Consider the following 19,208-nt stretch of genomic DNA (forward strand, 5'->3'; position numbering starts at 1 on the left):
CTGTCATTCCTAAGCAGTACTTTAGTTCCAGGGTTTTTCAGTCTAATACAAGTACACAGGAGGCCACAATCAGCTATAAGCGTGTTTATGATCCAAAGCCATAATCTACTGTATATTAGACTAGAATAAAAATAATGAAAAGGGAAGGTTTGCAAATGTCACACAGGTTTAAAAACAGGGACATTATTCGGAGCTAAATCAGAAGTTATTTGAGTAAAAGTCCTTGCTGCTGTTAATATAAATAACAGCAAATTAGAGACCTGGTGATATTATAGTTGTTAATGTTGATATATAAAGGCCTTGATTAAATCAGAAAGTTGATTGGGTTTCATTCCTCTTCTACCACAGCAAATTGTTAACAAGTATAATTTTGTATATTATTTCTGAGCAGTAAATATTATATTCTTCAACTGTTTATAGTCATTTATACATTTTTTATGTTAGTTCTTGTTCTTACTGATGGTATAGAAGCTTAAAGCTCTGCCTTTATTTTTGCTCTCTCTTAATTATAAATTCATTTAAACGCAGCATGTCAGTACCCAGAGGAATAGGACTGTACCAACTGCTCTGTCCTGAAGACATTCAAATTAAAGAAAACTCGTTTCAAGTTTTTCACAAAACGTTGAAAATAAAAATACGAGCTAAAATTAAGATTTGCTCTATAAATGTTAAATAAACCTATTCTTAAGGAATACCTTACCATATAATATAAAATGTAATCCTATATTATGTCTCTATTATATTAATGTTTTTAATTCATTAAAGAAAAGCATTTTATTTATTTATCAATTCATTTATTTATTTTAGATTATGTGGAGCGTCCATCATACAAGCCTGTGTATAAGTTGCTGTTACAGAAGCAATAACGCATTATATTGAAATTATGAGAAATTGTGATTTGACTTACAGCCTGACCCTGCAGAGCTTTGTTAATGCAAACGATTTAAAAGCTTCTAACCTATCAAAATGGAAACTTTAGCAGGGAAAACTAAAGTTAAGATGTAGCTTTGGCGTCGAAGCTTAGGGTCACTACAAATCCATCATTACATCAGCCACATGAGCAGATCTGTTTCAACGACACAAAGGTTCTAGCATGGCTTTTTGTGGCGATGTGTGAAAAAGAACATTTGAGCTCACTAGCTGCAGATCCAGGCCTGGGTAAATGAGTGACGCACAGTTGCCAGATGTAAGTTAATGGAGGATAGGGGGACTAGCAGCAGGTGTAAATCTCCCCCCATCCTGCTGAGCTTTAAAAGTCAGTGCTTAGCACCCACAGCTCCGTCATCTGGCCTCTCCCAGCCTCCACGACAGCCCATTTGTCATCATTTTCACTTTTTTGGCAAAAAAATGGAATGTTCTAATGGAGTGCTTTGAACGATCCCAGATGTTTGTTTATTTGTTGTGCTGCAACTGCAAAACAGTTTATTCTTCACACACAGTTCCATTTCAGGGGCGGATATCATAATGAAAGCAAACTGCAGGTGGAAAAAAAAAAAGAAAAAAAAGTACAGCGTCCCCAGGGTGTCTTCTGTTCGGATATTCTTTTAGCAAAGGCCTCTTGTCTGGAGGGATTTAAAGAACAGTTGTGTGCCATTTAAAATACAGACATCCATTACCGCTACACATGGCCTACAATAACAAAATTTAAATGCACTTCAGCTGATATATGAAAGAATTCAGTTTCCCTTGCTGGTGAATGTGCGCTGTTTTACTCACGAAGGAGAAAATAAATGTTCATGAGGTATGATGCAGGTTCTGGAGTGGCATTTATTGCTTTCAGATGTCAAAATGTATGTGGGGGAATTTTGTTGTTTCTACTCATATTTATGGAGGATCATTGGAGATACATAATCCATTTTACCTCCTGCTATTTCTGAACAGGACTTTTAAAATGTTTAATCTATTTGAATTTTTTAAACTCTATTTAATTTTATTACCCCATATTTCTTTATATGGTTAAAATATTCAGCGTTACGTTGTATAGGTTACTATGCTGGGTTGCTGCTACGGTGCTTTGTCTGTATTAGGAGATGACTTTGGAGAAAAAGCCTGGTCTTTATGTTGGTTTAAAGCTGCTTGAAGATGACAGCAGTGCTGCTTCCTGTGGCTACGCTGCCGGACTCCAGGCCCTGCCATCCTCTCTGTCATACCTCCACTGCCTCATGGCCTCTCTGCCTCACTCGCTCTCACTCTCCTCCTCCTTCCTCTGAGCCTCTCCTGTCTGCTCACTGTGTGTCCACTCCCCAATTCTAGCCCAACACAAGAGACAAGGGTCTCATTTCCCAAAAGCCAAGACTTCCTCTAGTCCTCTCCGCTGTGTGTCAGCTCGGCAGGCACACAGCCCGTCCCCTCTCTCCCATCTCAAGTACTCGTGCCTGTCCTGATTACCTATGGCACCTTGACTCTAGGGGCCTCGGCACAGGTGACATTAATTGTAGCAATATTGAGAAACAGCGGAAAGGCTTTCTGTTCAAGACAGCCTGCTGTCACACATGCCGCTAATTCTGCCGGCCACTGCAATGCAGCATCTAACATACAGCGGGCCTGACAGCACTGGCAACAAACCTTTGGGCAAAGCATGGGCACGATTACCATTCCATCCTATACAGGTGGACTCGATAAATAACTGCATAATTGCATCATGAGATGGTTCACAATGAGTTATTGCCAATGCATACAAATAGCTTGCTTCCTCCTGACACGTCCTGGAGGTGAACTGCATCTTTTAGTGTCAGGGCTTTTTTTTTTTTTTTTCCTCCCAGGCACAGCCAAAGTTCAAATAAAGAGTTACTGTGTTAGACCTGATGCATTAAGCAAATAGAATAGGCAATAAGTCAAGATAAATAAAAATGGTGTGATAACGGGGAAAGAATAAAAGGAGGCGAAGGACAAAGATGAGGGCTTGTGTTATCTAACACTGCAGTACAGTATCGTAAAAATAACGAATGGAGAGTGTCAGCGCAGCGAAATCTAAGAGGGAGAAAAAATATTTCATATGTCAGCTCTGCTCACCTTTTAATGGACTATTCTCAAGCAACATGATTTTGACAAAGCACTGGGCTTTCCTCTACATCACTTGAGAGGTGAGGGTCAGCCTTTGTGAAATAGATCTGTCCTTGGTGGGGGGTGGAGAGGCTCTTCGTTGACCTCACATAAAAGCAAAAGTGGCAGCACCATGGCCGCGCTGCGAAAACACAGTACTCGCCATTGCACGGACAAAAGCACATGATAAATGTTTCCTGCATTAAAAAAAATCCTTTTTCCCCCCTCTCCTGAAGTTCGGCGTGTCTAAAGCAGCTCTCCTGCAGAGTCCCCGTCTCATAACCAACAGCGATGGAGCTTCACCAGAGGCTTGGGAAATTTACCAGCAGCTGAGAATAATCTATTGGTCCGTAGTCTGTTTGTGAAGAAAAGCTTTCTGAATTCTATTCTAAAATGAGACTAAACCACTAGATGGATGTTTTATCCTGCAACTGGTTCATGGTATCATTTCTTTCTTTTATTTCATACTTATAATAAAATTATATTTTATTTATTATCATATAAGATATAACACATGGCTTTGTTTCAAATCATGCTTAGTATACAGAGCATATGTTTCTATATGCATTAATACATGATATGAGGGATATATAATATAAACACAATATAACCGAGCACATTTTGTATTCGGATATGTACAGAACACGAGTCGAAAATTTATATCTGAACTACTTTTTTTAATGAAAAGAAATAAATACTTTGCAGTGCTAGTAAGAGATTGAATAGTCTACTTGAATGGTGGTATTATTGTTATTAAAAATCTTCCCTGCTGCCAATATATTAAATTGCTATTTCCAAAGAAATTATGTGCTTATAAATCATAGATCATTCTTAGCTTGTTAGCTCATTACTGTGTGCGGCTGGAGCAATGTCATGTCGGTAATGTTCTTATTTTTTAATTCTTATTTATTACATTTTTTTTGTGCACTACAACACATTGGGGGGGGGGGGTCGTGATGCAGTAATACAGGACATAAATCTATTAATTGCTCTGGTTCTTAGAAAAATAGTGACCCATGTAATAATAATCAAAAAAATGACTGTTATGTAATTATTCTGAAACCTGCTCAAGCCGGTGCATGAAGTCGTGTTATTTATTCAGATGTGATCACCACTCTGATTTAACTTTAAATGTTGTAGTAAAACAATAAGCGCCACTATGCACTACTCACTAGTGCTCAATGTGTCGTATATCATCATGTCCAAAGCTGCAGTGCAGTAATACAGCGTCCTAGTGAGATCAGCACCGGGGAGGTGTATGAACACAGTGCCATAGTTCTTATGCTAAGCTTAACTGGTGATGCCTTTAATGCCGTTTTAATACAAAATAGAATAAACTTTATTAGCGGTATAATTTTTTCTTTCATATTAATTATTTTGTGTCTGTGTACAGTATATTGCATCATACTAAAAATAAAGAATCTGTATTAGTTTAAATTCTGTTTTTTTTCCAGAATTAACTGCTGCTGTTTTGTTGAGTGTGTGATGTTGTTTTGTGACTGTTAAAGATGTCATGCTTTGCAGCCTTTAAATGGGAAACATGATTTTACAAGGCTACACACTTATTATAAACTTAAAGCGAAAGCATTTCCGTCTAACTATTCTCTTATAATAAATTATTTAAACGAGTATTTTATAATATAACATATAATATTTTTTTAAAAGGTCTTAAACCTCACACCGGGATCATAATACTTTTAATTTCATTTAAATCCCCGCTTTAACCTACCTGTGTTGGCAGAAAAGCTGACAAACTCACCTTTGGGGTTTTTTACTTCTTTGGATCTTGGTAGTGGAGTGTAAGGCAAAGAATTGCCGTCTGATCTGCGATCACTACGATCCTACAAGACAAATAGAGCAAACATGAACTCATTGTGTTGATGGAGTCTACAATATCGCTACCTGGGCTGCTTTGCATTGCAATCTGGATTTATTAGGTTGGATAGACAGGAAAAATGTACATTATCGATTTCTGAGCTGTGAATGCATTGATCCTAATTGAGTCCTGGACGAAAAGTACTCATTCATCATCACCAATCAGGAGCATTCATTCAGACTGATGGCATGAAAGGCAGGCGGAGAGAGAAAGAAAGAAGGAGAGAGAGAGAGTCACAAAGAGAGCAAGACAAAGAGGACGAGAGACAGAAAATATAAATCACGGGGTGGGGTAAGGGAGAAAAGCTTCATTGCCATGACTGATTGCCCAAGTGCCATAAATTTTCAGAGTGTGGTGGAAAGGTAATGTTGGGAGCAGCACTCCTGCTTTTATCAGGGTGCTGGACAGCTTTCATTATCTGGCATGAGAGGAGGGGAGAAAGGCGGTGAATAGGGACCCTGCCTTTGATTATCTCTTCCCTTCTTGTTTGAGAGCGGACGAGGGGAAGGCGCCCGCTAGCACTCAGTCAAGGAGGATGCTGCAGGTCAGCCCGGGGTCAGTGTGTCGCTTACTCTCGAACTCCCTCATTACTAACGCACACTGTCATACGCTGGCACGCCAACAGGTGGCATGACACTAGTACTGCCTGAACGGGAACACTCTGTCATCCTTTAGACTCACAGGGCCGTGCTTAACAGATATGGTCTACTATTTCAGGTCTTCGGTGTAGTTTTAGTCACAAGCCCTAGTTAGCGTTCAACAACATAAACTCTTGCACGAAACAATTCAGGAGGTACTTAATCATGGGGGCAACGGTGACAAATTTAGTCTACAGCACAATTTTCCCCCATATATTCCACCAGCTGCTGTGCTCTGAAATGTTATTTATAAATAAATTGCTTTTTTGGTTGTAAAAGTAATTGATTCTGTTTTAAATATAATTTAAAATTATATCCATTTATTCACTGATAAACATAAAAATAAATTATCCATGCTTGCGTGTCCTAGTCATTAGGCTTCCATTTACATTTTCAACATCATCACTTCATGCATGCTGCCATTAATTATCACCACACTGGTGTAAGTCAGATGGTGTGAGGTAGCCACGGCTTTCGAGCATGTCAGCACTTTCCTTGTTACCAGTTTCAATCTCCTCCAACCATTTGGCTTTAATATCCTAAAGCAGCACTCAGAGAGGGACCGTCAGTCTGCCCTGACTAATTTCCTCCGGGCCTGACAGATCAGAGGCCTTCCCCACCAAACTGCCCTCTCCCCACCATAAAGCCCCTCGTAATCCTGCTGCTTGTCTACAATTAATCTTCCCAGTTGCCACATTATTAACACCACCACCCACAGGCAGGGTCTGGCTCTGCCCCACTGGACACGGTGCACCCCCTCCTCACTCCAGCGGCCAGGCACGTCAATCACATGCCGTGAGCAAAAGTCGCCCGCTGTCAACATCAGAGATCCCCCCCGTCAGCGCAAAGCTCCCCCCCCCGCCCCACCTCCACCCAAATGCTAGCCAAGTCCACTGATCACACACCCACACCCTTGAAGAAGATTAATCAGAGCCCTCCCTGCCACTTCCTCCCCTCCCCATCTCCTCCTCTCTTTCTCTTTATTCAATGAGGCATCCTCACGATGAGAAAAGAGGCCTGGCTCATAATGGGAATCCCTGCGTAACAAAGTTAAAGGAAAACTCAATTTGAATGCCAGCTGTTATCTGGCCCCTTTTTTTCGGAGCTTCTTAAAGAGCAGGCGGACAAGAGTTGGGCTTTGATCAGTACCCTTAAGATTTTACACAAACATAATCACAAGCCGAGGGGTCGCTCCAGGCACCAGGAATTCATTCATTCCTCCGGCTTAGAGAACACACAGGCAGTTTAAGGGCCTTTGGCGTTCACGGTGCCGTTTATCTTTATTTGCTTTTAAAAGATATGCATCAGCTTTTCACTAACTCGCACTAGTTACAACTTTCATGTTTGGATTGGTCATTTAATAACGGCTGATAACGACATGAATTGGGATAATGTGCTCTTGAAAGATACACTGAGGAAATCTATGAGCTGATCCCGAAGGGTAACATGAAAGAAGAATCATGACGGGAATGAACACTATCACGGGAAGCTCGATCCTGATGGACTGAGGATAAAAATGGATTCTAAAGCAGATGTGAGGCTGTAACGTGTGTACACTTTCACTCATCTCTCTGTCTCAGTGCATCTTTATCACAGAACAGTGCAGACTACCTCTGATCTACTGGATGTGCGCATCATACAGTTGGAAGGCAGCAGGTGATCCCCTGAAAATGACACAAAATGTGACCGTATATGGTGAAAAATTTTATGGGTGATGGATTTTTTTTTTTCTCATGAGCACATAATATAAATCTATTGCTTTACATTTAGTACGAGTGCTACATCTGGTTTCACTGTTTACAGTACTCCTAAACCACACACACAAACACACACACACTCATTTTTCATTTATATAATTATTAATGCAATAATAACGCCACTCTAACCTTAAGCATTTCTTCATTAATTAAAGTCTAGTGTTTTTTCTTCTGGCGTTGTTTTTTTTTTTTTTTTTTTAAGAAAATTGGAGACACAGCCAAAGTTTCTCATGGTTGAATTCCCCCATTGTGGTGATATTTGCTCCCCATCAACATCTAAAAACATGCACACACAAACATGCAACCGTACAGTAAAACGACACAACAGCACAGCTGCCCGTGGCTGTACATGTTACGGTCAGATGGGGGCGCTGCAGTGTAAAGTATATAAGCGTCTCCATGGCCACTCATGGTAGCGAGCGTTGGCTCTCCAGGCCGCGGGCATATGCTGCCTGCTCACATCGTTATTGTCTTTATACACTGAGTAATCACGGCAGTTTATGATAATGCAGTCGAAATTTACAAGCTGGGGAAAGAAAGAATCACAAATAATGGCATTAACAGAGAAAGCCACGGCAGCCCTCGTCCCACTGGGGGCTTTGCTATCAGAGGCAGGACTCCTTGCTGAAAATGTCACAGTGAAATATGACTCCGTCGCTGGATTATACATCATGCTCACACTCTCTCCCTCCTTTGGTCGTTTGCCCAACACAAACACAGTAAATGCTGCTAAACCCGGAGTCGTTCATGATTATCATCTCCAAAACAGATCTACTACTTCAGGACGAAGGTGAAAAGGAAGTGACCCTTTTCGGAGAGCGTTTTTTTTTTTTCTTTTTGTAAAGGCCCCAAAGCTAAAAAGAGAGAGAGAGAGAGAGAGAGAGAGAGACTCCCCATTGAGTCTAACTTAGAGTATAGTCTAACGTCCTCACTGATTTCTGATTTTTAGCTCACCTTATCCACAAACAGACTGATCAGGGCTACAATCTATTCACGCACACTTGTATACTCACACGCATTAAGAGAACGAGAGACGGAAGGAGGAAGGAGCAGAGATCAGTGTAAACACCAGTACTTTTTATCTCGTTATACATCTGGACAAGTAGACAAAGTGCTAAAACGAAGTAAATGTGGCCTGACAGCCACTTCAAAGAGTTCAGCCAGGGGCTTACTGCTACTTAAGGCGTAGGAATGTTGTTGCTAAGCATCAGACTACAACCTATCAGGCCCTACAGAAGGGCCTGGTTTCCCTTTAAGAGGCAGAGTGGGAAAGCAAGAGAGCGAGAGAGAAAAAAAGGGGAGGGGGGGCAAAGGAGAAAGCGAGAAAGAGTGGAAACTCGACAGTAAGGGGAGGCTGGGGATTCAAGGAGAATTTTTAGCTTAAAGCAATTGTTAGAAGAAACAAGCTTTCTGCTTTGTTTTCTCTTGACACCATTTCGGCTTTTTGTGCTTGCAAAAGACATGTAGAAAAATGTCTTTTGATACGTTTTCTCTTTGGGTCTTTATCAAAAAAAAATAAAAAATAAAATAAATAAATAAATAAATTCTGTGGGCACGAAACTTTCCCTGTCTTTCTCGGAACACTCGCAGAGTTCTCTGATGATCTGAAGATCAGAGAAAAGCAAACTTGTATGAGCATTTGAGTCAACACCAAATGTTATCTTGACGTCTTTCTCTTCAATAAATTTCGCCTTCATTTCTACACTGAGAAATTGCGCGTTGGCTGTTGACCCGAATCTACGCTGTGACTCTGAGCAAAATCCATTAAACCAGACTCATATTCGCACTAATAGTAAACCATTTCACTCAATGTGAGTTGTTTTTTCTTCTTTTTTTCTAAAAGTGAGTTAAAACGACAAACTTGACCAAAAAGTAGGACATGATGAGAAGATGCTCACGCTGGGAGGCGAGGAGAGTTTCCCTACAGCACTTACAGTACACTTCAGTAAGCTAGTGCAGATAGGATGCAGTAATTCATGTTGTTGTGTGTATAAAAAGCACACCATTTTTCTTAGCTAATGACTAAAGGCTGCGGTGCCAACTTTTTCAGCTTGCTATGAGACTGGCAGGCAGCGTGTGCATTTAATGATTTACCGGTTCTGCTTCAGTGGGTTCACACAAAGCAAATAGATCATCTGATCAGTGATCACAAGCGAAACCGGCTTTTTTCGCCCGAAGGCTGGCCTCTGCGCTTACCGAAGCCACTTCAGCCTTAGACAAGCAAAGGTTAGGCACAACAGGAAGTTAATCGTCCATATCAACGAGCACTACACTTAACTCGCTTTTTAGGGGTTGAATTTTAAAGAGCCAGCTGACCTTTTATTGCTGGGTACTTCTAAACGTCGACTGCGGTCGTTTAAACATGGCCTGCATAGGTGTAATAAACAGATAAAATAACACGGGCGTAAAGGGTTTCCAATTCATTCAAGTCAAGATTAACACTCTGATTCGTTTATATCCTCCCTCTACGACCACCATATGCACCATCCCATAGTTACGGGAACCTTTTTACCTAAAACCCCCTTCAACGAAAGCTGAAGGATTTGCTTTCCTGGTGGCCAGGCTCGATTTGTCATTTAGGTTAAGTTTTAGCTCTGAGCAACACTGTTACACATTCACCAATCCTGCGCTCTGTGCACATGTAAAGCCCTGATATAAACAAGATAGCGCTTCTCTTCCTTAAGGGCTCGAGTGCCAGCAGAACTTTAAGGTACATTAAGCTTGTCTATATCCGATCACGCTCACAGACTTACATGTCATTAAACTAAACTAAGAGTTCGGCTGCATATGATTGACAGAGAACATATTAGATCTACATACCGCTAGCCAAGAGTGCTTTTAGTATACCATTGAATACACTGTTCCCAAACCCTCGGCCGCTTTCTTTTTCTCTGCATTCAATGCAGACGCTTCCTACCCGTGACACTGTGTGGTTCTTCCTGTTCCTATTAGGAGCTGCGTCTAATGTCAGAAATGTTTTCTTTTTCTTTTCCTTTAAGTGATGTTAAATAATTGAAGATTCTCCGAGCAGGACTGTCACCCTGAGTTGTCTTGGATGTTTCCTGTGCAATTAGATACTTTGAGACATTTGAAGAGGACTCACAAAGCAGAGTCACACAAAGTGACAGGAACTTAAAGGAAATTAGCTCTTCCCCCGAGTGAAATGTGACGGTTACTTAGCAGTGCTTAGCTCTCAGCGTGCTTTTTATTTTTTATTTATTATTCCTTTTTTCATCATAAGATCATAAGCAGGATGAAAACTAATTTTGCACAGGTGAAAAAAAAAAAAACCCAGCTCTGTATAATGAGATGTGATGTGCGCAGAAGAGATATAGGACGGAAGCAGGCGTGTGTGTGGATATACACAAGCTCGTGCAGACGTACGTAGGTGATAAACGTGCTTGTTCGGGACTAACCCGCTCCTCAGCAGCAAACAAATGAGCGCAATCATGGTATTCGGTGCACACTAACTTCGCTATAATCAGTATTGTGTTTTTAATAATACTCTGATTTCAGCTGAAGGATGAGAACTCCAGCCAAAACGCCGTTTAATGGTCTTATTTTTCTTCTGGTATCATAGAGATGGATAAACAGAGACACAAACCGATCACACAACATTTATAAAGGGCAAATTCATGAGTACGAAAAAAACCCTGACTTTTTCTGACTGTTTCCAGATACTTACAAATTACCCGCCAACTCGCAGTTATTGGAAATTTCGCCGAGCCGTAGGATTACGGACTGTCACTTTTTATGAGCGTGAGTAATACCACACTCGCCATACTGTTCTTACTCATACCAGACAACAGGACAAACAATAAGGGAGGGTAGGGGGGGGCCGGGGGTGGAGAGAGGCTCCAGTGGGTGTACCGCTCGGGTTCGTGTGGTGTAAAAAAGCTGGAGGAGAGAGATAGCAGTCGGGCCGCTCCTCCCGGCATCCTCCCCTCCTGAGGAGAAGGACTTATGAAGGTGAGCGCCCCGCTGACAGGCAAGAGAATAAAGGAGACAAACCCCAGATAAAAATTAAATAAAAAGTAGCTGTCTTAAACAGTAATTGCACTCCTTTGCTGAGCAGGCTTTCAGATATATAAACTTGATTTACTATCAGCTCACAACTACAAATCAGGGGGTCCGAGAAACACTTGTGCTATGAAATTGTTTAATCTCATCAAGTTCTGCTTTCACAGCAAGCCATAAATCACAAACTCTTTGTTATCATAGACCTCCATGAGCGCCTCTCAGGCAGGCAATGGATCGTGGGTATATATAATCTTGACTGCACAAACAGCCGGGTTGTCAGTGGCTGAAATACTTTCATATTAGCTGCGCTGCAGCTGCTGGAACACAAGCCCGTGATGGATATCTCATTTCCAATGCTCTGCATCTATTTCCAGCAAATTATTACGGCATAAATTTCTTGTCCGCAGAAACGGCCAATTAATTAAGTTAAAAATGGACCCATGATCGCATCTACAAAGCAAACAGAAGAGCAGGGGCCGTTTTACAGTAAGTGGATTTACCTTCGGGTCAGTTTAACGAATGATTTTAAACTTTGTCATAAACTTCCAGACAGGCCAATATCTACACAGGAGCCCCTGCACAGACTAGGTGCTGACAGATTTACATAAAGCTTATTTATGTGTGGAGGCCTGCAGTTGATGGCTGAGGTAGAAATAAAGTTTACTACTGCCCAGAGGAAGCCGCCAACCTCGAATTTTCCATCATCAGCGAAATAGAAGATAACCGAATAATACCTCGACTGGTCTTAACACAATATACAAATTTAAGGCTCTATCAAAGTGAATAATTCATATCCGTACACGGGGCATTTATTCTGCATTGGGTCATTTATCAGCGAGTTGTTGGAATCCTCCAACAAAGATGTGCACCAAGATCTATGTGTGTTTCAACTTCTTTTGAGATAAATCAAGCAGAACCGTTACACTGGTACACCGGCTCTGGCTGCGACTAATGACATAAATCTCTCACGTCTCCGAAAACAAGAAAAAATGGGTGCCTGCTCTCACAAAAAGAATTTTTTATATATACAGTAAATAATAATAGAAATGAACATAAATGCCAAACCCACTCATTAGAGGCAGTAAACTGATGTCAGAGGGAACATCAGATATGGAACATAGTATTGTTAGTTTAATTCTAACACTAGAACTGAGCATTAAGCCCAAGTATGTGTTTAATCTAATTGCTGTTCCTCAGTTCCTCTCTCTCGCTCCCAAAACGTTGAGAGCTTATCACCCAAAAAAATACATAAAGAATTTAAACATGTTATAATCTAGATAGCTCCTTATCCTTATACATTTTTTTAAAAATATGTTTTTTTGTGCACACCTTTCCGATTGTAGTTCAGACAGGAAATACCAAAAAAACAACAACAACAACACAAAAACCCAGCTGAGCGCTGATCAGTGTTTACTCAAGCCACTAAATGGAGCCTTAACTTAAATGTTTCCGAATGCCAGCGACCGCTTTCAAAGAATGTAAAAGTCGATTAAAAACACAAGTTTCAAACAAACAAAAAAATATATACACAAGAAGCTAATCATGGCTGTTGGACGTCCCTGTGATAAGAAGCTAAACACAGTCTGGGCTGGGCCTACATGCCATGCTTAAAAAGGCTATGTTCTCCTCTGAATAGCCAGGCTTCATTTATTATTTATAATCCTGGCAGTCTGTACTCTGATTAAGGCAGCAGAAATTTGTTTTACCGGACTTTGCCTTTAATCTGTCTCTCGGTGAGATAGATTAGCCAGGACTGTGCCAGCACTGAGCTCTCTTTGCTTTGCTCTGTTTCTCTCTAACCGTGACATGTCAAGAGCAGACACATCTGTTTCGATGTGGAAGACAACTCTGGTCCACGTCAGTCCTCCCCCCCATTTTTACCCTCCCTAGAACTTTCACTGAGTATTGTGTCAAACAAATCCCTTCCATGACTGAAATGATAAACCGTCTTTTTTTCGGAAATAAATAAGAAACCGCTCCATCATGTGATCCATTTTGCTTTTTAATGGTGGCACGTTAGCGGTGAATAAGAGAGGGTTTAATAAACTAGGCGGAGGGCCAGTCTCAGGGCTCGCCGTCTCATGAATGTTTTCTGTTTCCCTCTTGGCCTACTCGCTGGTGCTAAATCATTGGCTGCTGTCAAGGAGCACTAAGCTAGTGTGCGTCATTGGGGAGTGCAGGAAGCACCGGGTATAATTCTGTCCATCAGTGTAATTTATTATATTGGTAGCTTTGTAATCATGTGCAATAAGTTATAGGGCCTGACACAATGGAATTTACTTTGAAGGCAAAAAGTGTTCATCATGCTTAAAGGTCTGGCCAGACCTTTTCTACTGTATTTACATGAGGAAAAAGAACATAGACAAGTGTTTTATTCCTCCATCTAGACACCTACACAATGGCTTTGTGGACACAAGACAGGAGAGGGAGAGAGAAAGAGAGAGAGACGCAACTAAAAACAAGAGAAAGGGAGGAGTGATGTCTGGATGTTTGTGAACTGTTGGCGGTGTCTGAGGCTGTGTCCGTTGCTATTCAGTGAAATTTAAAGTGGGTGTGCCAGATTGCATCCCGTGGGAGCTCTTCAAAACTCTATCCTGGTATATAGATCTCCCTTTCTCTCTCTCTCTCTCTCTCGCTCTATGTATAAAAGAGATGAATTAGGTCTGTATCTCAACAACCCAGTTTTATTGTCAGATTTCGACCTAAGCAGTGGTGGGGGAAAAAACAAGGTCATATCGTATTTTTAAAACAGCTACCAAATACCCTGAAAAAATAAAGGAAACAGGTTATAATCATCTAAATATAGGTGTAGGAAAAATGTACAGAGGTGTCAATTAGTTTATTAATTATGGAGGTCATTTCCAGAAGCGCGTCGTGCAGTTTGTTTGACCTAACAGAGATGCAGGCTGATTTTCAAGACGGGTGCCTACGCGTTCGCTGTGGATACAATTGTGTTTAGCATAAAAGAAACATGGGGTTGTGAAGCCCTAACAAAGAGCTATATCTCCCTGTGGCCCGCTCAACATGCCACATTTGCATATCAAGCCAGTGGGGCTGATATGTAAACATGTTCCTTCATCAGATGGTGCCGACGTCGAGAGCCATTCAGCTGCCTGTTAGCGGGCTGCATTAGCGCCAGACAAAAGCAAAGGGCTCTGAAAGAGACATCTCATGTCACAGCCCATGAGAGATAATGAAATCGTTGTACCTCCTTGATCACGTGCACGCACACACACACACACACTCTCTCGCACAATCACACACCCACACAGAAATTCCTGTACACTTCAGTGAGATAGCCTGCCGTTCATTTGGTTTTCATCTGAATGCCTTTTTTATCTGAGCACTTCAATTTGCAAGCCGTGCTGGAAGGCAGCGCCTCCTGATATGTTAATTGGGGGGTACTTAAGCACTAAAAGATTAACATAAAACCCTTTAGAAACAAGCTAATAGTTTATGATAATTCATCCATGGCCTTTGTCTGTCCATCACCACACTGCCTCCAGCTGTAATTTTATCAAGAGCCTGTAAAATATCATTTAAACAAGTTCACTTACTGATAATTAATAACAGAAACCGCGTTATTCAATTGAACTACCCTGACACCATTAACAATCCAGAAAGTAAAACATAATTAAACCGTTCTATTTTATTAACCTATTCATTAAGTCGTGCAAATGATGACTCGGAAGCGCTGTCACATGGAGCAATTAGAGGAGCACGCGAGTCTCTATTTAGGCCGTGTTTGATTAGGGCCCTTTCAATTAGACAGGTAACAACACAATCTGACACGCCTGCAAACGCATCTTATGGAGAACGGCGACAGAACGGCTAAGATCCCGCGCATATTAAACAGATTACGCCGTTAAATGTTTCTTTAAACAGATTTTAAAGAAAAACTTTTTTGCAGTAAAAGATTTGCCCCCCTACTGGAAAAAAAACCCTTTGGATGTATATTGCTTTTCTCAAAATATAAAAAAAGAAGGAAAACAACAACAAAAATTATCTTTTATCATCAGTATTTTTTTATAAAACTATTTAACATCATTCATACATCCTAAAGTAACACAAGTAGCATTAGTTACTGTAGTGTTAGACTGTATATACTGTAGCCTTTATAACCTGTTTTGCTATCTTAGAATAGAATTAGTTGAATTTTAAAAAAGAAATCATCACCTAAAAGATTTTGAATGAAGCAAATGATTAAACTAAATAGCTAGTTATTATTTATTTTTAGTTATTATTAGTTTGCCTGAACTTAAAGAAAGACTATTGTTTGATTTTTTTTCTTTTTTTTTTACTGCTTAACATATTTAATTTTATAATTTTCAAATTAAAAACATTTGAAGGCATTACTGCTTTACAAAAAAAATAATCATAATTGCTTAAGACTTTTTGCGCTGTCTTATCACTCCATTTTCATCTCTGTAAGACTATCACCGGACCCATCACATGACCCACTCACCAGACTTTTAATCACATGTCCTCCCCTCCACACACACGCACTTGTTTCGAATCAAGAGTTCACTACATATACAGTACAGTACACATCTCAGCCCTTCATCCCAGTACTTATTTGCTTAAGTTACTTATTTGTACTCGCATGTGGTAATGGGTTTTTGACCTTGATTTGGTTGTTATTTGCTTTGTCTGATAGTTTAATGCATCTGACTTTGACTTTGTGCCTGGGCTTTGGCCTGGACTGCTTCGCCGATAATCTTGCATCTGCATCAAAAGCAATTTCCGTGTCCAGACTGCATAGTGTAGTTTTTGTTTATCAGTTTATCATTTTCCTCCTGGTTCATACCTTGTGTGTCCAATAGAGTAAACGATAAAAATGAGGTTAAAATGAGCATAAATAAGTCTGAAATAATTGTAGTTTTACAATCCAGAAAAGCTGGTGGAGGTGTTTTATAATGATATGTATGAGGTGATTACCCATTTTCCACTTCATAACCCTCCCTAATCTAATAGCAACCCAAGTTCCCAAGGCACTAAACCCAGCAAATTCAGTACTGAAACACTACACGCTGTCTAACCGCAACCTCATCGCTGTCCAACATCGACCTCAAGCAGTGGTCACACTATCGGAGACAGGCGTGACTGTGTCCATCAAAGTGGCCGAGCAGCCCGTCTCTTCATGTACAGAGGCATCTTTATCAGCGTGTCTCATTCGGCCTGCAGCTCAGAGCACGTCTCGGGAGTGTCAGAGAGCAGTGGAGTGGAACCGTGAGACGGGAGATCGGGCCTCAGTGAGCAGACCGTGTATGATCCTCCACTCAACCCTCGTTGATATGTTAGTCAGGGGCAGACAGATGCACCAGGTCTGATCATGGGCATAGCGAAGGGCACCACAACCCACCACGTCACTCCTGAGCAGGTGTGGCTGTGGCCTGGCAGCTGATCTCTCTCTCTCTCTCTCTCTCTCTACCAAGTGCATTCAAATGTATCTGTCTCATGAATTATTCACCGGGCCTGCTCTTGCAAGTGCTCAAAAAGGCTATTCATTTATCTGGCATACCTGATGCGTGGCAAAATGATTGGTCTGTGGCTGCTGCTGCTGCTGCTGCTGCAAAAATGTTCCTTAACAATTTGCTTCAATTTTCGACAGGAATTATTCTGTTCTTTTCAGGACGAGACAGGCCGTGTGCATAATGATGTTATCCTAATGGTGTGACAGTAAGGCTACAGGCCCATGACATTTGCTGAAGAAATGCATCACTAAGCAGCTGCTGAACTATGTTCTCACTGGTCCAATGAACATCTAAATCCAGAGCAATCCATCTTCCAGAGGTAATACGCCAGTCACTGACAAATGGATACATCTAATTATTCATTCATTCATTCCTTCCTTCTTTCATATAGATAGATAAACAAGGTCTTTACACATCAGTCACGTGCAGTATAATACTCAAAGAAGTATCAAATAACGTGATCAAGGTGCCCAGGTTAGATGCCCATCCTCCACCACACCGGTCTAGGGTGCTGCTTCAATGTGAGGCACAATTAAAGGTAAGGTGAGGTGCAAATGAAAGGAGCTGGAGTGCTGAGCTCAGAGGCAGTTCCCTGATGGGAGTGTGTTAGAGTGCGTTACGGCTCAAGTGCTGAGATTGAAAACCCAATTCAGACAGGAGTGGAGTCAGCTCCCACTGCTCACCTCTGAAAACTAATGAATTGGTTGCAGGCGTGACAGTCGAGTTAGATTACCTTGTATTTTTTTATCAGAGTGAAGAGTCCACACTGTCACTGAATTTAGATAATGAAGTACAGCATCACACACTGCCTTTAACTCTGGGTATTCTCTTATGCAAACAAACGAAGCTAAAGTACGTACACATTAGGTTGATTCTATTTTACTGGCAGGTAGTTCATTATGTACAGTAACCCCATGTTTATGTAACGTTATCATTTAATATCACAGAAACACTCTAGACCTACTGTATAGTCTGTGACATGACAAGACATGACAGGTTACATACTATGACATCAAGTGTTACATCCATAAACCTGATTTATTCATGCATTTATCTTCAGTAAAGGCTTTAAATGGTCAGGGTTATAATGGAGCTGGTGCTTTTCCCAGGAACAGGCCATTGACATTTCAATGACGAAGCAGTCTCACCACATTCACAGACCCAGGGGTAATTTAGAACAGCGGATCTGCCTACTGACAATTTTTTGGGGATGTAAAGGGGAAAAAACTATAAACCAGGAAAAAACCCAGACAAACATGAGAGAATGTGAGGAAGTCCACAAAGACCTGAGCTCTGGATGAAACTGGTCAACTCAGTGCTGCAAGGTGGCAACATTATTTAAGGTCAAAGCAGATAGTTTTTCAGCTTTAGATCTAAAAGTCAGACCGAGGTTTATAATACCAAAAACTCAAACATATTTTAAACACAGGCTTTGTTCACATTAGCATCCTGAAGTCACTCAAATTTGATTTTTTTTTTTTACCCTAATGTGACACAGATCAGATTTTTTGGTTGTACATGTAAACAAATCTGATGTTTTTCAGATTTTTGCAGATTTCGTAAGTGGTCCTATTGCAGATTGGTTAAATATCCGATATGTGGAAATGCACTGTTTTTTTTTTTTTTTTGCAAATGTTTGCAAATGTTATGTCCTGGCATCATCCATCAGCACTAGCAGCGTGCGGATTTCATAGCAGTGCTAGCAATAGCTACTAAAACAGCTAAAGTGAGAATACATCCGACTAACTGCTTGACGACCTCCAGAGTGAAATCCAAAGCATTTTTTTTTTTTTGCTTCAATTGCATCCATTGTTTGAAATGATTGAGCAGTCGCACAAGTAATGACGTGTTTTAACCCAGATGTCATGGGCACTAAAAATATCGATGTGTGCATGCTTATCGTTTTAGAGGACAGATGTGTCTACAGTATATTAGAGTCAGAATAAAGTCACTTATAATGTGAACTGACATGCAAATCTGATCCCACCAAGAACTTGTAATAGAACAATAAGAGTAATGGGAATTGTAATGGGAATATAGTCATAGAATTAAAGAGCCAATGAGCAATATGTTTGAAAAAGAGCTGCCTGCTGCATATAGCTTACTGCTCACCAGTGCATGCACAACATGTGTGGGTCTGATATGCACGACAACAGCACACCTCTAAAATAACACAAAGTAAACCTGGCGCGAGACCCGTTATCTGCTGTGTCTGTGTGTGTGTGTGTGTGTGTGTGGCTTCAGAGAGCCCAGAGTCTCATCTCTGGACTTTATCTGTCCCACTGCAACATGACAGTTTGTAATATAAAAGCATCTGGAGTCTCTTGTGAAGCACAAGCTTATCTGGACCTAAACATTTCCCTAGTCCAGACCTCACACTGACACGCTCGCCCTCTCATCC

At 40.9% G+C, this 19,208-nt stretch overlaps 1 protein-coding gene across 1 annotated transcript in view; it reads right to left on the bottom strand.

Annotated features, from left to right (window-relative positions):
• lrmda (leucine rich melanocyte differentiation associated) overlaps positions 1 to 19,208 on the bottom strand; it is a 254,023-nt gene that overhangs the window by 25,691 nt on the left and 209,124 nt on the right. The window contains exon 6 of the mRNA XM_053501941.1: positions 4,802 to 4,883. Coding sequence (XP_053357916.1) covers positions 4,802 to 4,883 — 82 coding nt within the window. The remainder of the gene's footprint in view (positions 1 to 4,801; positions 4,884 to 19,208) is intronic.

The sequence above is a fragment of the Clarias gariepinus genome, chromosome 8, assembly GCF_024256425.1.
Source record: "Clarias gariepinus isolate MV-2021 ecotype Netherlands chromosome 8, CGAR_prim_01v2, whole genome shotgun sequence".
NCBI classification, from domain to species: Eukaryota; Metazoa; Chordata; class Actinopteri; order Siluriformes; family Clariidae; genus Clarias; species Clarias gariepinus.